Source organism: Salmo trutta, chromosome 15 (genome assembly GCF_901001165.1).
Source record: "Salmo trutta chromosome 15, fSalTru1.1, whole genome shotgun sequence".
Classification (NCBI taxonomy): Eukaryota; Metazoa; Chordata; class Actinopteri; order Salmoniformes; family Salmonidae; genus Salmo; species Salmo trutta.
Window position 1 is genome coordinate 42,307,339 of NC_042971.1, and position 22,376 is coordinate 42,329,714.

General features: G+C 40.3%; 2 protein-coding genes across 4 annotated transcripts in view; both read left to right on the forward strand.

Moving 5' to 3' along the window:
* Window positions 1–11,472, forward strand: part of LOC115149087 (ectodysplasin-A) — a 61,455-nt gene extending 49,983 nt beyond the window's left edge. Inside the window, exons 3-8 of one of the 3 annotated variants that reach the window (XM_029691599.1) lie at window positions 5,955–5,990; window positions 9,380–9,565; window positions 9,669–9,691; window positions 9,777–9,828; window positions 10,089–10,213; window positions 10,781–11,472. In XM_029691599.1, coding sequence (XP_029547459.1) covers window positions 5,955–5,990; window positions 9,380–9,565; window positions 9,669–9,691; window positions 9,777–9,828; window positions 10,089–10,213; window positions 10,781–11,041 — 683 coding nt within the window. In that variant the 3' untranslated portion in view covers window positions 11,042–11,472. Of the gene's footprint in view, window positions 1–5,954; window positions 5,991–9,379; window positions 9,566–9,668; window positions 9,692–9,776; window positions 9,829–10,088; window positions 10,220–10,780 lie in introns of all 3 variants that reach the window. The other 2 variants (XM_029691598.1, XM_029691600.1) reach the window with 2 other exon arrangements.
* An 8,165-nt stretch (window positions 11,473–19,637) lies between these two features.
* Window positions 19,638–21,332, forward strand: wnt11f2 (wnt 11, family member 2). Its single transcript, XM_029690203.1, has 5 exons — window positions 19,638–19,715; window positions 19,869–20,104; window positions 20,223–20,500; window positions 20,706–20,998; window positions 21,152–21,332. Exons 1-5 carry the CDS (start codon window positions 19,642–19,644, stop codon window positions 21,324–21,326), a joined length of 1,056 nt encoding a protein of 351 aa, XP_029546063.1. The 5' UTR covers window positions 19,638–19,641; the 3' UTR covers window positions 21,327–21,332.
* The last annotated feature ends 1,044 nt before the right edge of the window (window positions 21,333–22,376 follow it).

Below are 22,376 nucleotides of genomic sequence, written 5' to 3' on the forward strand. Positions count from 1 at the left end.
ACCTTTATTTAACTAGGCAAGCCAGTTAAGAACAAATTCTTATGTACAATGACGGCCTACCCCGGCCAAACCCGGGCGATGCTGGGCCAATTGTGCGCAGCCCTATGGGACTCCCAATCATGGCCGGATGTGATGCAGCCTGGAGTATACTAGGCGGTGTCAGATAAAGGCCCAAAAGTCATAGACTGTTGTCTCTGTTACCACACAGCAAGCAGTACCGGAGCACTAAGTCTAGGTCCAAAAGGCTCCTTAACAGCTTCTACTCCCAAGCCATAAGACTGCTGCACATACAATATATCATGTGCGGAGAACATATCGTACCTCACAAATCCACCAAGGTCAAGTACAAAGACATAACTTTAAAAGTATTCAAGGAACTAAGGCAGTGTCATTTCAATACTGCTTGGTAATGGGCCGCAACTGATCCGGCCTCCTACTGTGAGACCTGTCCAAATTGCAACAATGAAGCTGCTGGCTAACTTCACTCTTTTTAAATCAAATTAGCCAGAGAGACGACAGATTGGCCAATTGGCTCATCTTCTTGTTACCCCCCCACCCACCCATCCCCTCTCTGCTTGTGTTAGGTTCCCCTGGGCCACTCCTCTACTCAGACAGCATAACATGACAAGGCCTTTGGCAGGACTGGGAGCACCAGCTCACTGGATTATATAATGATGTTTTTCCCCTTCAAGTAGAGCAGGAGAGAGTAGAGCAAATTTTCAGATGTGACCATTGGCTTACTCATTGTCTAGAATAACAGCTGTTTGTTTTTATAATTCAATTTGATTTAAACATTTCTTGTCCATTACTTTTAAAGACCAAGCAGCCCCGGTCGAAAGGTCTTTCCAAATTAGCTAAAAAGACAGATGATGTTATCGAACAAGCTGAGTATGGTTGAATTAGCAAATGGATATGTGAGTTTAGCTCTACATTACAAGCTTATTCAATTAAGGCTGAGCTTTAAAGCAAATAGCGACATTCTCAGGCCTAAGGAATGCATGTTAACAATTTCCCCCACCTGCTTCTTGGCAGGTCTGTCCTTTTATTTTGATTAAAAGAAAAAAAGACCATGTATTAGAATCCCCTGCCATGAATCACAGTCTGAGCTCAGGGGTTAGAGCTGCACTGTGCAGGACCGATGCATTATGAGGTTACACAAAGCAGATCCTATTCCATTTGGACAACTGGTTTGGGCTTCTTGACAGTCATATATTTTAGGTTTACGTTGTGCCTTTTTTATTCGATTTTTGGGGGGAATAGGCATGTTGCCATGTGGTAGTACATGTATGTAATTTCAGTTAGTACAGAAGAAACACAAAGCAGAAATATTTTCTCAAAGTTCTAACCATTACAAGAGATGAAGTATCCTTGTTTTAAATCAGGTTATTTTGCAGAAGTGGCTTTGAGCAGGAATGAACACTCCCAACCCAAAGTGTTTGACACACTGAGTGTTTTCACACATTGACTCCCTCTATGTTCTCCGTTTGATCGCCATAATATCTGGATTCTGTTCCCTCACTGCTAGATTTCAATTCACTAATGACAAAGTGATTGAATGACAGAGAGACTGGTATGTATCTATAATTGAATGTATTGCAATTTGTTTGTTTAACACATGCTAACAAACATCATAGCTAAGTATGCTTTCGGCAGTATGACTTGATGTCTGACATATGCCAGACTGTGCACAGTGCTATGTAGAACAGTGTTTGTCACATGTATCCAAAATAACAGAGTTTACCCCAGTGCAAATGTTTTGTATTGATTCCAAATGGTAGACCGACCGAGGGACCATCTGTAATCTTTTGACTGTTAACAGTTAACACTAAAGTGTGGGATACAACAGAGTCCTCAGCTGTTGAGCCATGACTGGATGTGTTAATGATGGAAGTCTATCAGCTGGCCCTGGGAGAGGACTTAAAAGAGCCCTCTGCACTATCAAGCCAAAGGAGCTGGTACTGAAGCATTTGCCAAAATAATAATTTCTCTTTCATGTCAGATGCACTTTGCCTTCATAAATATGCAGTTTGCCTTTGCAAGCCATTTCACAGCAGATGTGTTTTTGTAGTACGTGTTGTGAAAATGTGTTTTCAATGTTGGTCCTCTTTGATTCTAATTTGTTCCATTCATTAAAGCATTGTACCACTCTTTTTTTGTCACAATCTGTTTATAGATGGAATATGGGGGATTATTTTCAGAAATCAATTATCATGAGTGTACGGCCATTAGAGCTGTGTCACACTGGGGACAGCCTTGTTCTCTCTTGTTGTTGTTCTGTTCCCCTGCCTCTCCATAACACATTGACCAGTATTTATTAACCATATCCCCAACCATTACATTCCTGGTGCACCTCTGGAGGCTGTGCTGAGCCATGTGCCTAAGTGGGGACAACTCTTGTAAAAACAGCTGAGTAATGAGAATTGTGTGTGTGTGTGTGTGTGTGTGTGTGTGTGTGTGTGTGTGTGTGTGTGTGTGTGTGTGTGTGTGTGTGTGTGTGTGTGTGTGTGTGTGTGTGTGTGTGTGTGTGTGTGTGTGTGTGTGTGTGTGTGTGTGTGTGTAATGGAGCTCATCTGGACCAGGACCTGTCCCTGTCCCTTTTTACCAGGATGATGGGAGGAGGACTTGACCTTGCTAGTTGGAATGAGTGGTTATAGCATTGGGCCAGTAACCGAAAGGTCACTGGTTTGAATACAGTAGCCGACAAGGTGAAAACTCTGTTGATGTACCCTTGAGCAAGGCATTTAACCCTAATTTGCTTCAGGGGTGCCGTGCTACTATGGCTGATCCTGTAAAAATCTATCCGGTGTATATGTAACAATAATATATATATATATATTTTTTTTTTGTCATCATGTTTTTATTTTCACTTAACAAGAATATGCTTGTTGCTGGGGAAAATGTATGATGGGGAAATGACCACGGTATCCCCATCAACATGTACCGCTCGTCTATTGTCAAGGCAGGCAGGGTGTGTCCAAGGCTGTGGACATGCTGGCATTTGGTGCCAACATTTTGTGAATGACAACCTGAACATAAAACATACTTATGCCTGCAGAGTAGAAGGGCTTAAGCATTACCGTAACTATCTATCTACTGGTAACACAGCTGTCCATGTTGACTGATACAGTATGGCCATGAGAGTAAGCAGACACCCTTGGGATGGAGGGAAGATTGTATTTAAATGTTTGTTATATCTGTACAAATCGCTTGTCAAACTGGATTTGTTTAAGGCGCAATGCCATCATAACTATCTTAGACAAGTGTTTATTCGGTTAAGTCAGAAATGGAGACTTCAATGATTCTGTCTCACTCTCCAACCATTGCATGTTTCATCCAAACAGAGCAATGGAGTGTTAACTCATATATATTATACACACATTACAATGTGTAAATACACAGAACTCCTCAGTGAAAAGATCAATAATTTTGTTCTTAGTCACATATAGATATGGATGCTTTGGTAATTCTATAAAAATACAGAGTACAAATAAGTCTTATTCTTTTCTAATCTTTTGAATCTTATATCTGATTGATGATTAATCGACATGGGGTTTGTTTTCCCAACTATCTGTATGCAGAGAGTTTGCTGAAGGCATTTTGATCTATTACAGATGAGAAATCTTAATTTGAGCCAGATTGCTACAGCAGAAAAATAATCCTGCAGCAACAGGAAATGTGAAATATTATGTGTATTCTAATGAATTGACATTTTTCTTAGGGGTTGATACATTTTGCGTTAAGGCAAATCAAGTATGACATTTTAAAGTGGAAATTACAAACTTAAGAAGCCTTCAGCAACAAAAGAGTGATCAAATTTAAGATCCTACATCTAGCTTTCAATTCCTCTTTCCGGTAAAACAGTCTGTTCCTAGACGTCTGCCAATGAAAACAAAGTGAAAAGTGTTGTTATCACTTATCCAACCGATTAGTAAGTTGTTTAATGAGTAATGCTGCCTTTGGCTGTTTTCTGGCTATGACAGATTCCAAGATTCTCTGCTAGGGTTTTAGACAGATTGATTAGTGAGTGGGTGTTGTTGTAGGTGGACAGTTTCCTTTAATATGAGGAGCACTTCTATCTTGTTTATACAATATAGTTTCTGCATGTAAAGTCTTTCACATTGTAGCACAGTTGGGCCTGTGTGCACATTGACAAAAGGAAGGAAGACACAGTGAATTGGAATGATTTGGAGTCTGTTTCGTGTGCTCTCAGACTCATCTTTCCATCTTCAATGTAAAGTTATTCACCATTCAGATCCATAGTTAGCCATGCAATACATGTTTACTTTGCACATCAAAGAAACTATTTCACTCATTTGAAATGAAAGTCATCTGGAATAAATACAACATTTAAGCTAGCGTCTTAAGCAAATTGTTCTTCTTACTTTTGGTCTCTTATGTTTTGAGAAAAATATATATATTGCGTGAGAAGACAACCAGAAAACATTAAGAAACAATGGTAATTAAAACAGCAAAATGATGACATTTATTGAGAAAACAACTTCTAAGCCAATTCAAACAGACACACAAAAGTGCATATCACAGGTCTTACAGTGTGATTGACAGTCTTCTTACGTATTTTCACTTTTTTTGCTGTACAGATGTTGTTTATTGAGTTGAACAAGGATGTTAGGATATTATTTTCCAATTGTATAATTGTAGCACTTTGGATGGGTCCATTCATGCAATTCAACTCAAATAAATGACATGTGCTGTGCACTCATTACAGGGAATTTTACTTTCACTGTCCATCCCAGACTGATTCGGGTCCAGTAATATCCAAGTCTTGTTGTTTTTGGAGTCCTGACATTAATTACATTGTGCTCAGCAAGTCCCATGCTTGCAGTACCTGGCAGAAAGCTGTGGTTAAGGAACTTGTTTTCAGGAAACCTTAACACACTTTATACAAAGAAACGGGTCCAAATAGACCACAGAGCACAGCAGTGGGCACAGCGCCACACCATCTCTCACTAATAACAAGTGTTTCAGCTCAGGGCCCTCATGGCTTTCATGGACACAGTGATTGGGATTTTTTAACATCTCTGAAATAAATATTTATGTAACTTTTGGAATGTGAGATTTCCCCAGTTTTGCTTTCTTAAAAGTTGTTCTTATGACTCATGTAACACACAGTGCTCTTAACTTCTTTTCATTCCATGTCAACATTTGGGAGAGAAGCTTCTCAAGCAATGGTCAACTCAAACTCTCTGTTTGTGTTGTTTGACATAGCCAAAGCTACTGCAACATACAGCAGTATAAACAATGAAAACGACCTTCAGAGACATTTTCCTCAAATCAGTAAAATTCCTGAGTCTTTAAATGATAATTACTCCCAGACCACCTCCTGCTCTAGACATTTCACAAAGGGTTTGGCATTTCAGATGTTTCACTCTTAATGTGTTCCAGATTTTATATCACTTATTAAAGAGAAACATTTTCAAGTGGAAATTACAAACTTTTGTGCATTCACAAAATGTCCAAAATTAGAAAATCTGTTTATGTCTCAAGACATTATCTTGATACATCTACAAGGGTTAGGCATACTGTGTGTCCTCTCAAAACTAAGCCCTCTAATTTCATGAACAGACTATTTTAAAATCATATTTGTCGAGTTTATTGAATTCAAGTCAATAGCACGCTGATTCTTTTCATAGCATTTGGGTTCAGCTTGTGTTAGCCACAAACATCCTCAAACTAACTCCAATCATTTACTCCACATGCTTCTACACTATTATATGACTCATGGGTTATCTGTAATTCTGCAATCCAGACTAGGGGAAAGATGAGATGGAAAACTGTAAATACATAGCTTTGAGAACTGATCAGAAGTGGCATACATCTTGTGCCAGGGGTGCAGTGTTTTAAGCTGTAATGTCCTGCATCTGCATCCCCCTATTCTTGTTTGACTCTCTCTATCTGTATGTTCTCTCTCTTTCACATGGATGGAATCACATCAGAATCACATGGAAACAAACGAAAAGAAAGGAAAAAAGGTACAGTAAAAGAAAAACATTCCTACATCTATCCTTAAAGGAAAGGTTCACCCATTTTGAATGTTATATTGCTTTTGTGTATCTCTGAGTGATGTTCTATCGATTCACTGGGTCAATTCATGTTTTCATGTGTATCTGAGTTATTGGCTTTGAAGCAGGCAGAAATCCGGCAAGTATGATGTAGCACTGTGATATAGTCGCTCTCAATACACTGGAACTTAATAGGAATCTGACTTTTAGATCGCAAAAATGTTTATCATAAATGTCAGATTTCAATGCTGGCCGATGTCATAACTCGGGAGGATGTCTTCTCTCGAATGAGCCATTGATCATATTTTTGCAATATTCTTACCTCAAGAAATGTTGGATCTAGCACATTTTTCCTATTTGTCTGCCACTCCAGTCCAGGGTACATTGCATGGTGCCGTTGCCAGAGATATTAGAGAAAGGAGATAGGAATCCAAAGACTGAAGGAACATATAACGCCCCACCCAGCAGACTGTCGACCAATAGATTTCACGTTGTCATGCTGCGTCACGCGATTGCTAAGCTAATCGTCACGCAATCCCTTTTCAAAGTCAGTGTATATGTCTAGAAACGTTACTATTGTCCTCTAAAGTACGTACTATCACAATATCATAATGTTTCCGACACCGTCTCTTATGACCAAAAAGAGCTTCTGGATATCAGGACAGCGATTACTCACCTCGTACTGGACGAAGATTTTATTCTTTAACAAGTCTGACGCGAAATATTTACTTCAGACACCCGACAAGGCCCAAATCCCCGTCATTCGCATGAAGAAGAGACGGAGATATCTGGGACGTGGGTTGGGGTGCCTTGTAAGGATCTGAACGGCGAGTGAGTAATCCCCCTCTACCATCAGTCCTATTAGCCAACGTGCAATCATTGGACAACAAAATGGATGAGCTCTGATCAAGACTATCCTACCAACGGGACATTAAAAACTGTAATATCTTATGTTTCACTGAGTCGTGGCTGAACGACGACATGGATAACATACAGCTGGCTGGGTTTTTGGTCCATCGGCAAGATAGAACAGCTGCCTCCGGTAAGACATGGGGTGGCGGTCTGTGTCTAAGAGGTAAATAACAGCTGGTGCACAAAATCTAATATTAAGGAAGTCTCGAGGTTTTGCTCGCCTGAGGTATAGTATCTCATAATAAGCTGTAGACCACACTATTTACCAACGGAGTTTTCATCTATATTTTTCGTAGCTGTCTATTTACCATCACAAACCGATGCTGGCACTAAGACGGCACTCAACGAGCTGTATAAGGCCATAAGCAAACAAGAAATGCTCATCCAGAGGTGGCGCTCCTAGTGGGCGTGGACTTTAATGCAGGCAAACTTAAATCTGTTTTACCTAATTTCTACCAGCATGTCAAATGTGCAACCAGAGGGGGAAAAAACTTTACACCACCTTTACACCACACACAGAGACACGTACAAAGCTCTCCCTCGCCCTTCATTTCGCAAATCTGACCATAAATCTATCCTCCTGATTCCTGCTTACAAGCGAAGACTAAAGCAGGAAGTACCAGTGACTCGCTCAATAAGGAAGGGGTCAGATGACGCAGATGCTAAGCTACAGGACTGTTTTGCTAGCACAGACTGGAATATGTTCCGGGATTCTTCCGATGGCATTGAGTCACTGGCTTCATCAATAAGTGCATCGAGGACGTCGTCCCCACAGTGACCGTACGTACATACCCCAACCAGCCATGGATTACAGGCAACATCTGCTATGAGCTAAAGGGTAGAGCTGCCGCTTTCAATGAGCGGGATGCTTATAAGAAATCCCACTCAAACAGGCAAAGCGTCAGTACAGGACTAAGATTGAATCGTACTATACCGGCTCCAACACTCGTCGGATGTGGCAGGGCTTGCAAACTATTACGGACTACAAAGGGAAGCACAGCCGCGAGCTGCCCAGTGACACGAGCCTACCAGACGAGCTAAATGACTTCTATTCTCGCTTCGAGGCAAGCAACACTGAAGCATACATGAGAGCATCAGCTGTTCCGGACGACTGTGTGATCACGCTCTCCGTAGCTGATATGAGTAAAATGTTTAAACAGGCCAACATTCACAAGGCTGCAGGGCCAGAAGGATTACCAGGATCTGTACTCCCAGCATGCACTGACCAACTGGCAATGTCTTCACTGACATTTTCAACCTCTCCCTGACCGAGTCTGTAATATCAACATGTTTCAAGCAGACCACCATGGTCCCTGTGCCCAAGAACACCAAGCTAAACTGCCTAAATGACTACCGACCTGTAGGACTCACATCTGTTGCCATGAAGTGCTTTGAAAGGCTGGCCATGGCTCACATCAATAGCATTATCCCAGAAACCCTACACCCACTCCAATTTTCATACCACCCCAACAGATCCACAGATGATGCAATCTCTGTTGCACTCTACACTGCCCTTTCCCACCTCAACAAAAGGAACACCTACGGGAGAATGCTATTCATTGATTACAGCTCAGCGTTCAACACCAAAGCTCATCACTAAGCTAAGGACCCTGGGACTAAACACCTCCCTTTACAACTTGGTCCTGGACTTCCTGATGGGCAGTCCCCAGATGGTAAGGGTAGGTAACAACACATCTGCCACGCTGATCCTTGACATGGGGGCCCTTCAGGGGTGTGTGCTCAGACCCCTCCTGTACTTCTTGTTCACCCATCACTGCATGATCAAGCACGACTCCAACACCATAATTAAGTTTGCCGACAACACAACAGTGGTAGGACTGATCACCGACAACAATGAGACAGCATATAGGGAGGAGGTCAAAACCTGGCAGTATGGTGCCAGGATAGCAATCTCTCCTTCAGCATGATCAAGACAAATGAGATGATTGTGGACTACAGAAAAAGAGGACCGAGCCCACCCCCCATTCTCATCGACGGGGCTGTAGTGGAGCAGGTTGAGAGCTTCAATTTCCTTGGTGTCCATATCACCAACAAACTATCATGGTCCAAACACACCAGATACTGACTGTTACTTTTGATTTTGACCCCCCCTTTGTTCAGGGACACATTATTCCATTTCTGTTAGTCACGTCTGTGGAACTTGTTCAGTTTATGTCTCAGTTATTGAATCTTGTTATGTTCATACAAATATTTACACATGTTAAGTTTGATGAAAATAAACGCAGTTGTAAGTGAGAGGACGTTTCTTTTTTTGCTGAGTTTATTAGTGTTATTTAACACTGGTAATTAAAGGAATAAGTGGTTTTGGGTGGATCTTTCCTTTAAGTGAACGCTTCCATTGCTACAGGTGATGGTGCAGTGCTGATGAGGTTATTTGTCTTTTCTTTCATGTCATAGTACCCACTAATTCAGATTTTACTTTTTAGGTAAGAAGGGCCCTCCGGGTGCACCTGGCCCCCTAGGCCCTCCAGGGCCACAGGGGCCACCTGGTATTCCTGGCATTCCAGGCATCCCTGGGAACAACGCCATGGGCCCCTCAGGACCACCCGGACCTCCAGGCCCTGCTGGACCCCCAGGGCCACAGGGACCCCCTGGTCTTCAAGGACCCTCAGGTACCTCCTCACTTTCATTCCATTTGGCCCAAATCCTGATTTATTTGTGTTGTTCAACCTTTCATTAAAAAAACTGACACAGTAATTGTTTTCTACTCTACAGGGGGCAGAGTTAGAGATAGCCAGGTGTGTTACTCTTTCAATTTGTAATATATATTTTTTTATGTATGTCCACTTATCCACAAATGAATTATTTATTGTTGTGTTACAGCCTGCTGTGGTACATCTCCAAGGCCAAGAAACAACAATACAGGTCAAGGAAGGTAAGAGTTAAATTTTAGATCCTCTCGCCCTCACATCACTGAATTACTCAAATAAAGGCAAATTTACAGTCAGAAATAATTTTCAAGAAGTCTATTATTTGTTATTAGTTCCTCTAAGAATAGATCGGAATAAGTTAAGACATTAATTCACTGCAGGAGACATACACATACACATTGTATTTATTGCAGTTTATTTTTTGCCTGTCTATAATTGTATGGCAATGACGGATGTTGAGTGACTGCCCTTTTCTCACGCTGAGATCTTTCAGAAGGCGTACTGAGAAACTGGAAAATGATATCCATGCATCACAAGGTGTTCAAGATGCACTCGAGATCTGGGGAGCTGGAGGTGTTGGTAGATGGCACCTACTTCATCTATAGTCAGGTAGAAGTGAGTACGGTCTTAGGCCTAACTCTTCCTATCGCCTGCATGTCACTCATCCTTTCTCTCTGCAGTCCCAGTGAATTATGATATCTCAAAGGTTAGTAAGGTCGAAAAATCTAAATTGGTTGTGGTAAGGCCGACTATACTAGGCATAATCTCTAATGAATCCTTAGCATTGAGTCTAAACTTTATTATTGTCAGAAATCCAAATTAGATTTCCCCATGAAATTACTTGTATTAAATAGCAATTATCAGGAATACTATAGGCTACATTTCTCAGAACACACATGGTTGATTTTGACTGTGCTTTTGGCTGCAGAGGGAAATGTCTGGATGAGTGAAGTGAATGTATTGCATGCCCTTCAAACTGAGACACATTGTACAAAGTGAATCATATGCTGTGGTAATTTTTGCCCAGTTTGCATGCTATATCTAATGATTGGAAATAAATTCAATTAAATAAGTAGTCTAGTAGTTTATTATCTGTATTCTCATATTTGTGTTATTTCCTCAGAATTTAAAATAATATTTCTGGCATGTTTGTCCACACATAACTTTTCCTACCAGGTTTACTACCTCAACTTCACTGACATTGCTAGCTATGAGGTGATGGTGGACAAGACGCCGTTCCTGCGCTGTACACGGAGCATCGAGACTGGACAGCGCAAGTTCAACACCTGCTACACGGCTGGGGTGTGTCTGCTGCGTGCCCGGCAGAAGATCTCCATCAAGATGGTGTACGAGGACACCTCCATCAGCATGACCAACCACACCACCTTCTTGGGGAGCATCCGCCTCGGGGATGCCCCCCCGGCCAGCCACTCTTGAAGAGGCAGGCCTACCAACCTGTCTGTCAAGCCACGACCCACCCTTCTACCAGCATATCCACCTATGGCCTGCGGAGGCTCCTCCCACTCTACTCTTCCTCTACAACCATCACCACCACCTATCACATATCGACCAATAAGGAGATGAGGATGCCCACCTACTCCAGAGATGACATCATGTATAGTACTAAAGTATCCGCCCTCAGCCTGGGCCAGGCCCACCCCTTCAGGCTACTACTGAGCTGATAAGCCCCACCCTCCCTTATAATAGTGGGATGACCTGGTGTAATGATATTAACCGCTGCCTGTTATCTCTTAATGGAAGATTCCTTCCACAGAGCGATGATAACTATGACCTTCGGAGGTGATGATGGACAAATATGCACCCAACGTGTCTTAGCATTAAGAAAGGGAGGAGTTGTTTGAAGAAAAGAATACATTAGACTTTACTTTTAGAATTGTGCATTTATAGATAATAACTTGGTTTCCCGGGTCATGACATGCTTGAGAAACCAAGGTTGACAGGAGTCAGTCATGTCTCCACTGAAAGAACTGTCTGTTAGTTAGACAACATAGGTACATACTGTAAAAGTTTTTGAAAACAATATAGAAATACAATGTGTGGCAGTGGTCTGATGAAATTAACATTTATAGCTAAAACAGAAACATTTCTCTGTTAGAATGTGCACTGGTTAAAGCAAATTATTGATCTGTAGGCAAATCCCTCTCCACTCTCGCAAGTCCACTCTCTGTCTCCCTCTCTCCCCCTCTCTCTTTCCCTCCCTCCCTCTCCCTCTCTCTCTCCCTCTCTCTCCCTCTCTCTCTCTCTCTCTCCTTCTCTCCCTCTCTCTCTCGCTCTCTCTCTCTCTCTCACCCTCTCTCACCCTCTCCGTCTCTCTCTCTCCCCTTCTCTCTCCCTCTCTCTCTCTCTCCCCCTCTCTCTCTCTCCATCTTTCCCTCTCTCTCTCACTCTCTCTCTCCCTCCATATCTCTCCCTCTCTCTCCCCCTCTCTCTCCCTCTCCCCCTCTCTCCCTCTCTCCCCCCTCTCTCTCTCCATCTTTCCCTCTCTCCCTCTCTCTCTCACTCTCTCTCTCCCTCCTTATCTATCCCTCTCTCCCCCTCTCTCTGCCTCTCCCCCTCTCTCCCTCTCTCCCCCTCTCTCTCCCTCTCCCTCTCTCTCCCCCTCTCTCCCTCTCTCCCTCTCCCTCTCTCTCCCCCTCTCCCTCTCTCTCTCTTGAATAATAAGGTCAGTATGAATGTTTCTTTTTTATTTGAAATTAAATTGTTTGTCAAATATGGAATCACTTGGAATAATACTGTAGATTAAATGTTTTATTTTTCCAAATTACTAATAGCATGACCTGAAATGCTATTCATCATTTACTATGTTGACCGGTCATGATCGCAATACTTTTCTGGATGGGGTTATATTTCCTTTCTTTATTTAGTTCTGCTTTGGTTTGTTTGAAATAACTAATTCACTTGTCATTCCCTTTGAGCTGAACCAGTCATGTCCTGTTTCTGGAAGGCCATTTGTGTTTCAGTTTTTCTCAGAAGAATTCTGTCTTTCCATATACATAGGCAGCTTGAAGCTTTTGTAAATATCACACACAGTCAAAATATTTTTCAGCATATAACTCCTTGTCATGTTCATGTTTATATGTGAGTGAACACATTAGTCTTTAAGGAATAATTTAAGGGCACAGAGTATCTGTCAACATGCAGTTTCTGGATGTTTATGAAACTGCTCTGCACTGTGCATGTACTGTTATTATTACACGGTTTGGTCAATCACCATGCAGTCAACCTTCTGGAAAATTGGTGACAAAAGCAGAATCTGGTCCAGTTGTTTTGAAAAAGTTTCAAAACAGTTACGGAAGGAACAATAGATGAAGAGTTTCATTCCAAAACACTATATATACATTTTCAGAAATGTTGGTAAATTAGTTTTTATTGTTTAGATAACTTATGAAAGAGATTGTTGTGTTTTCACCATCTAATCATGGCATGGGGTTGTTCGATGACAGACATGTATTTGTATAAAATCTATCACTTGATGGTTTCATTTCAGAGAGACAAATAATCATGTTTTGTTGCAAAACGCTATATATCCGCCTCACTCTCAGAGAAATACAGTACTTGTCAAAAGTTTGGACACACCTACTCTTTCAAGGGTTTTTCTTTATTTTTACTATTTCTACATTGTAGAATAATAGTGAAGACATCAAAACTATGAAACAACACATGGAATCACGTAATAAACAAAAAGTGTTAAACAAATCAAAATAGATTTGAGATTTTTCAAAGTAGCCACCCTTCCACACATGCGGAGATCATCCGTTCAACTACTCTGTGTCTCACAAAGACGACGTTTGGAACCAAAAATCTCAAATTTGGACTCATCAGACCAAAGGACAGATTTCCACTGGTCTAATGTCCATTGCTCGTGTTTCTCGGCCCAAGCAAGTCTATTCTTCTTCATGTTGGTGTCCCTTAGTAGTGGTTTCTTTGCAGCAATTCGACCATGAGAGACAGTTTCATCATAGTGCTTGATGGTTTTTGCGACTGCACTTGAAGAAACTTTAAACGTTTTTGAAAATGTCCAGATTGACTGACCTTCATGTCTTAAAGTAATGATGGACAGTCATTTCTCTTTGCTTATTTGAGCTGTTCTTGCCATAATATGAACTTGGTATTTTACCAAATCTTCTGTATACCACCCCTACCTTGTCACAACACAACTGATTGGCTCAAACGCATTAAGAAGGAAAGAAATTCCACAAATTAACTTTTAACAAGTAATGCATTCCAGGTGACTACCTCATGAAGTTGGTTGAGAGAATGCCAAGATTGTTTAAAGCTGTCATCAAGGCAAAGGGTGGCTACTTTGAAGAATCTCAAATATAAATATATTTTGATTTGTTTAACACTTTTTGATTTACTTCGTGATTCCATATGTGTTATTTCATAGTTTTGATGTCTTCGCCATTATTCTACAACGTAGAAAATGGTAAAATAAAGAAAAACCCTTGAATGAGTAGGTGTGTCCAAACGTTTGACTGGTCCTGTAAGTAGTATTGCTAGGTTTTACACAGTCAAATGTGACAAATAACTACATTTATAATAAAGAACTGTACACATTATATATTTGTGACATCCATATTTAAATGTAAAACAATTTTTTTAAATGAACCAATACAGGAATAGAGAGCAATAGTAATGGCGTCTTTTTGTAGGCACTAACTCCGCGATGGTTCATTGGACAATGAATTGAGTTTTTGTAGGGTTTTTGGATTAACACTGAAAATAAGGTCTGTAGTAAACACAGGCTTAGAATATCTTATACGTTTTGTTCTATAGGATCATCTTCATCAGCTAATGTCACTTTTTGTGAATTTTTAAGCATTTTTGTCATTTAAAAAATCACATAAAGGCCTCATAATTCATAAAGGTCATGTGACTGACATTATCTCATATAACAAAACGTATAATATCTCCTAAGCCTGTGTTAACCTCAGACCTTATTTTCAGTGTTCATCCCAAAACATTGTTCTTTCCCCATTCATTTTCCCTATAGGAATGGCTGACTGAACCAGATGCAACTCATTTCCAGTTTTTAGGACTACGCGCTGGCAAGCTTTATATGAGATCTGTATGTAAAATATGAATATTTGACATTTTAGTCATTAGCAGATGCTATTATCCTGAGCAATTCACAGTTAGTGCATTCATCTTAAGATAGCTAGGTGAGACAACCACATATCACAGTCAAATGTACAAGATATGAACATTCTATTTTGGCCAAACAATGTATATATAGCATTTTGCAAAAAACAACATTTTTATCTAAAATCTATTCATAAAAAACCTGAGAACAGGTATATTTTACACACACATGAAGGTACCCATAAGCAATCACTTCTGATGAAAAAGTACAAATGTGAAAAATTGGTGGATATAGCGTTTTGGAACCGAAACTCTTCATATATAAAACCATTTACCAAAGGAAGTTCAAACATATTACTTTTCAGTTATTATGGTAATTCTACATTATCCAGTAGCCTAATTTCCACAATAAGAGTTGGTATCAAACATTACAACTTGCAGTTTACAAACATGCCCAAAAAGGACAGTGAGCCATGGTGTGGTAGTATTACGTATTATTAGTACTTTGGGTCAATTCAGTGCTTAGAATGGTTCATTCTCCAATTCATGCTTTGCGATTAAATTCAATGCCTTTGTCAAGTTGAGTCAAGATAGAATTGGCCCGAACTCTGGTAGCTATATGTCCTTTAATTCAAACATTGTTTAGTTGAAGTGTGCATTGTGGTTTGTGTTGGAATATGCATTATTTGGATTGTTTGTAGCTAAATAGGGTATATTTGTTTCCCTGCTTTGTTGAATATAATGTACATTTGTATACTCTGTGGTGATTGTAAATATGTATAGAAAATATAATTCTGTTTTTGTAAATTGAATTGATTTATAATATTAAATTGTATTAAATTCACACTTGTTATGTGATATATTTTTTAACAATGCATATGGCAGCCAAAAGTTCCATTAAAACCATAGTCTTCTACAGTATTGACATACGGAGGTATATATTGCCTCTTTTGAAAATAGAGCAAATATACTGTATGCAGCTTGCTGCAAGCTTCTGTTTGCAGGTTTGATGCAGGCTAAAATGCTATTTGCTTTCCACCCATGGGGGCCATGGACATACTAAGAGTGACTGTGTAAGTGTAACCTCAATCAACCAACTTTACCCACCATACAGATATTCACCTTCATAAATGTAGTTATGAAAATAAGACAATATGATTGGCCTACCATTACATAAAGTACAATATCAATGTCCATCATTACAAGTCCTCTGGGTACACGTATACCTAAAAAGGGGTTCTAACTAGGTAGAATACAGCTTCGACCTGAAGTTAGGATATTTAACATGGCAGGTTAGGAGAATTAGGTCAGGGATAGGAAAGCGGTTAAGGTTAGCTAAAATGCTAAACCCTAAAAAGGGCCCAGCTAGCAACAAGCTGTATGTAAAGGCCTGGTTACACCTTGCATTAACATGTGGTTTTTGTCACCTGTCAAGATGATACAATCAGTATCTGATTGAGACAGTAGATGTGGATTCCATGGCATCATCCTTCTCCACCAGTACAAGAAAATCAAACCTATCTTGTCTTTCCACAGAGCTAGACTGGGCTGGGGCCTCCGTTTACTTGTCTGCAGATCAAGGACAGTGAAGGAACTGTTCACATGGTTGAATTAAGCAGTAAAGGAAGAACAATGCGTAGAAGTACAGCATTTCAATGTCGGCCTAAAGTCTAGCGACAGCTATGGATCCACATTGTGTTGATGTGCAGTGCCCCCTTTTGGTAAGAAATCCTATTTAGAACATTTTAGCAACAGAGAGGACTCATAACTGAAGTTTAATCAATATATTTGTGGCGTAGGAGCATTTATTTGAGTACCATCTCTAGACTATGAGAGAATATTTGGTAAAAATGCAATAATGATTAATACTCACTATTAACTTTGGAGTTGTGATATGGGAGAACCAATATATAAGATTAATTTACATTTTTTGGGTCAATTCAGGTAATTTTGAAAGAAATTTAATGAAATTAAAATCAATGCATGTTTGCTGTTATCAGTTGTAAAGATGAATAGCCTATAAGACCTATGCAATCCTATTTCATCACTCACAAGACGCAATACCCTTTCAGCAAAGACTTCAAACGTCTGCCTCTCCAGCACCCAATACACACTATTTGTCATTTTGTGTGTGTATACTTCCATTCCTTTGGTGAAATGTTTAACTGTAGAACCCATGAATAAGCATTATCAGAGGAAGAAAAGGAAAAACAGGAAGGGCCAACCTTTGCATGCCAGCTCACACCCAAAAATGCACCTTTCATAAACATGAATGATTTCTCACTTCTCAAGCCTAACACCCAATCTAAAGCTGGATATCCAACAAAAGGAAGGATTTGCTTTGGGGTAGAATGGTTTTCACAGCAGAGAGAATGTTCCGGGGGGATGGGGAGTGGCTGTGGCAAATAAACTCCACTTCATTTCAGAATTACATAGGCTAGGTGAGAGCAAGACAAGATTAAACTAAAAGTAGCTCACAGGCCCCACTGGAGAGAAAATGCATTTCATTTTTGTCAAGCTATAATACAAGTTTTGACAATGAATATTTTGTTTTCGTAATGAGACACAGGACTTGAAGTTAACCAACCAAGTGTAATGTGAGATGCAACAAGGGAAGAAGCATTCAGCCAAAGATTCGAATAAGTGTAACCTCTAGGCAACTTCAAAAAGCGTAAAGAAAAGCATTGAACTGATACAACAAAAACAGAGGATATACTGACGCTACAATATAAACATGATAACATTCACGTTAGTCATTTAGACACTCTTATCCAGAGGGACTTATAGGACACATTGACAGATTTTTCACCTGGTCTGCTCAGAGGATTTGATCCAACAACCTTCTGGTTACTGGGCCAATACTCTTAATCACTAGGCTACCTGCCGCCAGAAACTCCCCCAGTACACAGTGGCAGAAATCTGCTGCTGTTCAGGTGGCCTTGCTGGTGTTAGAAAATCAGTCATCTCACCACAGAAGTACAGAGCATTTATCTTGTTTTAGCTGTAACAGGAATTGTGGATCTGCCAGAAGGTCCTAAGAAAGGCTACTCAGGGGAAGAAATGGTGTATATCAAGGCTAAACATGAACATATTACAATACATGCACAATACTGAATCGCCATCCTTTGCTGATTATTTGTGGGACCACGTGTTGAATAGATTAATTAAAATGGAAAAGCAATAATAGTGAAATTAGCAGTGGCAAGTCCCCTTTCAAAAACACGTTTAACATTATCCCCTACCGTGTTCCCATTGACAGTAATCAAGACACTAATAAGGTGTTCTGGCAAAGTCTTACCATAAGACTACTTCTAAGAGAAAAGCCAGCCTCTCTCATGGAGGGAATATAATAGGGGTTAGATAAACACAAGTTTAAATAATCCTCTCACTGAGAAACCCTCTTTCAACCACTAATCCTTTGCTCATACCACATGCAGATAATTAACCATTTATACGGCCTTATTTGACCATGCCACTGAAATCCCTGTTTCTGGTTCCCTGTTTTCTTTGTTGATAAGGATTTGTTGGGTAGACTTTACTATAAGTCCAGAGGCTATAGTGTGATTCTATCAGGGGACTAATGTGTATATCACACACAAACACACATACTTGAAAAACTGATAGCATCAAACTTTTAAGTGTAAGATGTTCTGTTTTGGTGGTTAGAATTCAGTAGCCTACCTTGATAATGGACCTTGTTAATTGGATTAGTTGAGCTAAAGTGAGCAAATTGTTCAGTTTGTCAATAGGTCAGTTGAGTCATTACTCTTCACAAACCAAGGTTGGATAAATCGTTTCGCTTGTCCACTCTACTACTGTAGATCAAACATCACTGTTTTCGATACCATTATGCCTACCTCTCTAATCTACTAGTTTAATTTCTTGATGAACACTTTGGTGGATACATGGGACATCCAAAAACTGGGCTCGTCTGGGATTTGAACCCAAGTCCTCTTGCACCCTAAGCGAGAATCACACACCATATGAGCCGACCTATCCTTCATTTGTGAAGAAGGCAATCTTGAACGTTTGTTTAAAGTCCAATGTAAAACGTTGTTAATGCCACTTTTACACACACGTAATATCGACATCGGTCTGGGATTCCCGCTATTTAGAGATGTCAAATTATCAAACGTCCTCATACTTATTGGACTGCACAAAATAGGCCTCCACATATCCTTTGAACACAGAGAGCAGAGTTTAAATATTGTAAAAATGTGGAAGTTATTTTACTGGCAAAGATTGGAAATGTTATCAGTGTCAGATTGTCACACATTGATTTAGATTAGATTACAATGTTGTAGATCCTTTTTCAAAGGAACTCTTCAAATGACTTCAGGGCTAGTTCATTTAAGTGTTGAATACCAATTAATGAATGTATCCCGCTTTAGCCTACATGTCTAACACTTTGGATGGCTGTCTTTTAATCAATCATGATTAATGGCACATTAATGGCAATCTTTTGAAATGCATAGGATGCATAGGAACTTCTAATAGGCCAATGTTACAGTGCCATCTCCATAATTCGAGTTGGATCCGTGTGCCTGTGTTCATTCCATGGTTCATTCACAAAATAAATCACCTGGGAGCATGAGCAGCGGTGTGCGGTGTTTTCCTTTTTATTTTCCATAAATTCACCTACAACTCCAGCACCTCGGTGTGCATATGTTATTCAGCCTTTGTCATTCACAAATTGCCAATTGAATGAGGCGTGGCTATCGTGGCGGCGACATAAGACTCCCTGGAGTCGAGGTCACACCACCAGTGGCTTGCAGCATAGGCTATTCGAGGGCCATACCTCCAGACCCCAGCCCAGACCGCAAAGGCAAACTGAAAACAACACGTATCACTGGATAATCACATTGGACTACCAAAGGAATCGTTTGGAGCTATACTTTTATTTTAGGCAGAGGATTCATTATTTCTTTTTTACAATGAAATTCCGCATGGATTTGTTTCTAGTGACATTTATTGTGAACGCGAACTGTTGTGCTGCTATATATTGGCTGTAAGTATTCTTTACTTTTTTATTCGTATGTAGCTATGGGTCTGTTCAGATGCTTATGCTACTTTGTTTACTGACATATTTTTATTCTTTTAACAGGCCTATGCCATATGAAATAGCTGATTACCTAATGTAATGTTGTTTTTACCTTTGCAGTGGACTTACTGTAAAGGGGAGCTCTGTAGGCTGGAATCAAACTCATCATTGCAAGCTGCTAGATTGGTTGGCCCCTGATCAATCGCAACTTTGCCGGAGAAACCTCGAGCTGATGCACAGTATTGTCCAAGCAGCCAAGTTGACCAAAAATACCTGTCAGAACACCTTCAATGACATGCGATGGAACTGTTCATCTGTTGAAAAAGCCCCTCGTTTTACACCAGATTTGGCAAAAGGTAGGCTAAAGACACTTTAAAAAGTATCTTAGAAATTGAAGTATATCATGTGGCCTGTAAACTTCTGTGATTGGTTGTGATTTGCATTGATTTATCTGTTGGCTGTGCTCTATTGCAGGCACCAGGGAGTCCGCATTTGTGTTTTCGCTAGCGGCTGCTTTAGTGAGTCACTCCATTGCCAGAGCCTGCTCGTCTGGAGAGCTCCCCAGTTGCTCGTGCGCCCCAGCCCCTGCTGAACAGGCCGGGCCCGACTTCATATGGGGAGGATGCGGTGATAACCTGCGCTACGGTCTCCAAATGGGATCTGCCTTTTCTGATGCACCGATGAGAAACAGCAGATCTGGCTCTCAGGCGTTCCGACTCATGCACTTGCACAATAATGCAGTTGGAAGACAGGTAATAGTCTAATCTCACATTGACATGAAATATACATTTTTATGCATGGATAATTACGCACAAGTTATTGTGCCATTGTTTTTAATAGTGACATTGGCTTTTTGACCGTTTTTTTTACATCATAAACAACATGTTATATTATTAATATCTGCAAAACGTGGCAACACATTTTTATATCCTAATATCATTTTTGCTATACTTTCAGGCACTTATTGATGCTCAAGAAACAAAATGCAAATGCCATGGGGTGTCCGGGTCCTGCTCTGTCAAAACATGTTGGAAGGGCCTCCATGATATTAACCACATTGCCATGGATCTCAAATCCAAGTACCTGTCTGCCACCAAGGTGATCCATCGTCATGTTGGGACAAGGAAGCAGTTGGTCCCCAAAGAGTTGAACGTTCGACCAGTGAGAGAGAGTGAGTTGGTTTACCTGGTCAGCTCTCCGGATTACTGCACACACAATGAGAAGCATGGCTCACTCGGCACACAGGACAGGTATGTTTGTGTTTCTCTCAATGTTTCAGTGGAAATTGTGATTTTTACTCTACCTTTGACACCTTGAAGGTCTAATATGTTGATCCTCATTCATAAGAGCTCCCTCATTCATATTGTTGTTTATTGATTGGAACACGTTTTTTTTGTCTCCAGACAGTGCAATAAGACGTCCAATGACAGTGGGAGTTGCAATCTTATGTGCTGTGGTCGTGGCTACAATGCCTACACTGAGAGGATTGTGGAGAGATGCCAGTGCAAGTACCACTGGTGCTGCTATGTCACCTGCAAGAGGTGCGAAAGGACAGTGGAGAGATATATATGCAAATGAACTTTGCCCAGAGACATGTGAGTGAACATGAAGCACTATTTTCACCACCATCATCTTGTCGAATTGTGCAGACCCAGCAGTCACCTGACCTGACTCCGTGTGCTTCCGTGCTACTACATAGCCTACAGGCTAAGTGCAATGAAAAACAAAAGGAGCAACTCACAGACACTACCAAAGATAAGCAGATGATCTGGACTCCGTTAGCTGTTTTAAAGAGACTGGAGGGCACTACTGTGAAGAAGATTGTGTTACTTGAAGAGCAAATGTGATTGATTGGGAGCTGTAGGCTATTTGAGTTTGATTTGTAAAATGTTCCGCAATAGGACAAGTTGAATAGATGACAAAGTGACTGAATCACAAGAAAGACTTCCCAGAAGCTTCCCCAAATGCGAATTGGCCAGTCAGTTTTAAGATTTCCAACTGATAATGAAAAGCTTTTAACAATTTTACATCATACACGTTAACGAAATTGCAAATAAGAGGCAGAATAGCTGATTGATCTTATGTCCATTTTAGTCACACAGGGTTAATGCCATACTAAGCTTAGGGATATTCTGATCATAGGCATGCAACACACATATTATCAACAGTTTAAGCTGTATTTTTAGTTGTTTATGATTATATTGGGCATGTTGATGTACAGTTGAAGTCGGAAGTTTACATACACTTAGGTTGGAGTCATTAAAAATCATTTTTCAACCACTCCACAAATTTCTTGTTAACAAACTATAGTTTTGGCAAGTCGGTTAGGACATCTACTTTGTCCATGACGCAAGTCATTTTTCCAACAATTGTTTACAGACAGATTATTTCACTTATAATTCACTGTATCACAATTCCAGTGGGTCAGAAGTTTACATACACTAAGTTGACAGTGCCTTTAAACAGCTTGGAAAATTCCAGAAAATTACGTCATGGCTTTAGAAGCTTCTGTTAGCCTAATAGACATGATTTGAGTCAATTGGAGGTGTACATGTGGATGTATTTCAAGGCCTACCTTCAAACTCAGTGCCTCTTTGCTTGACATCATGGAAAACCAAAAGAAATCAT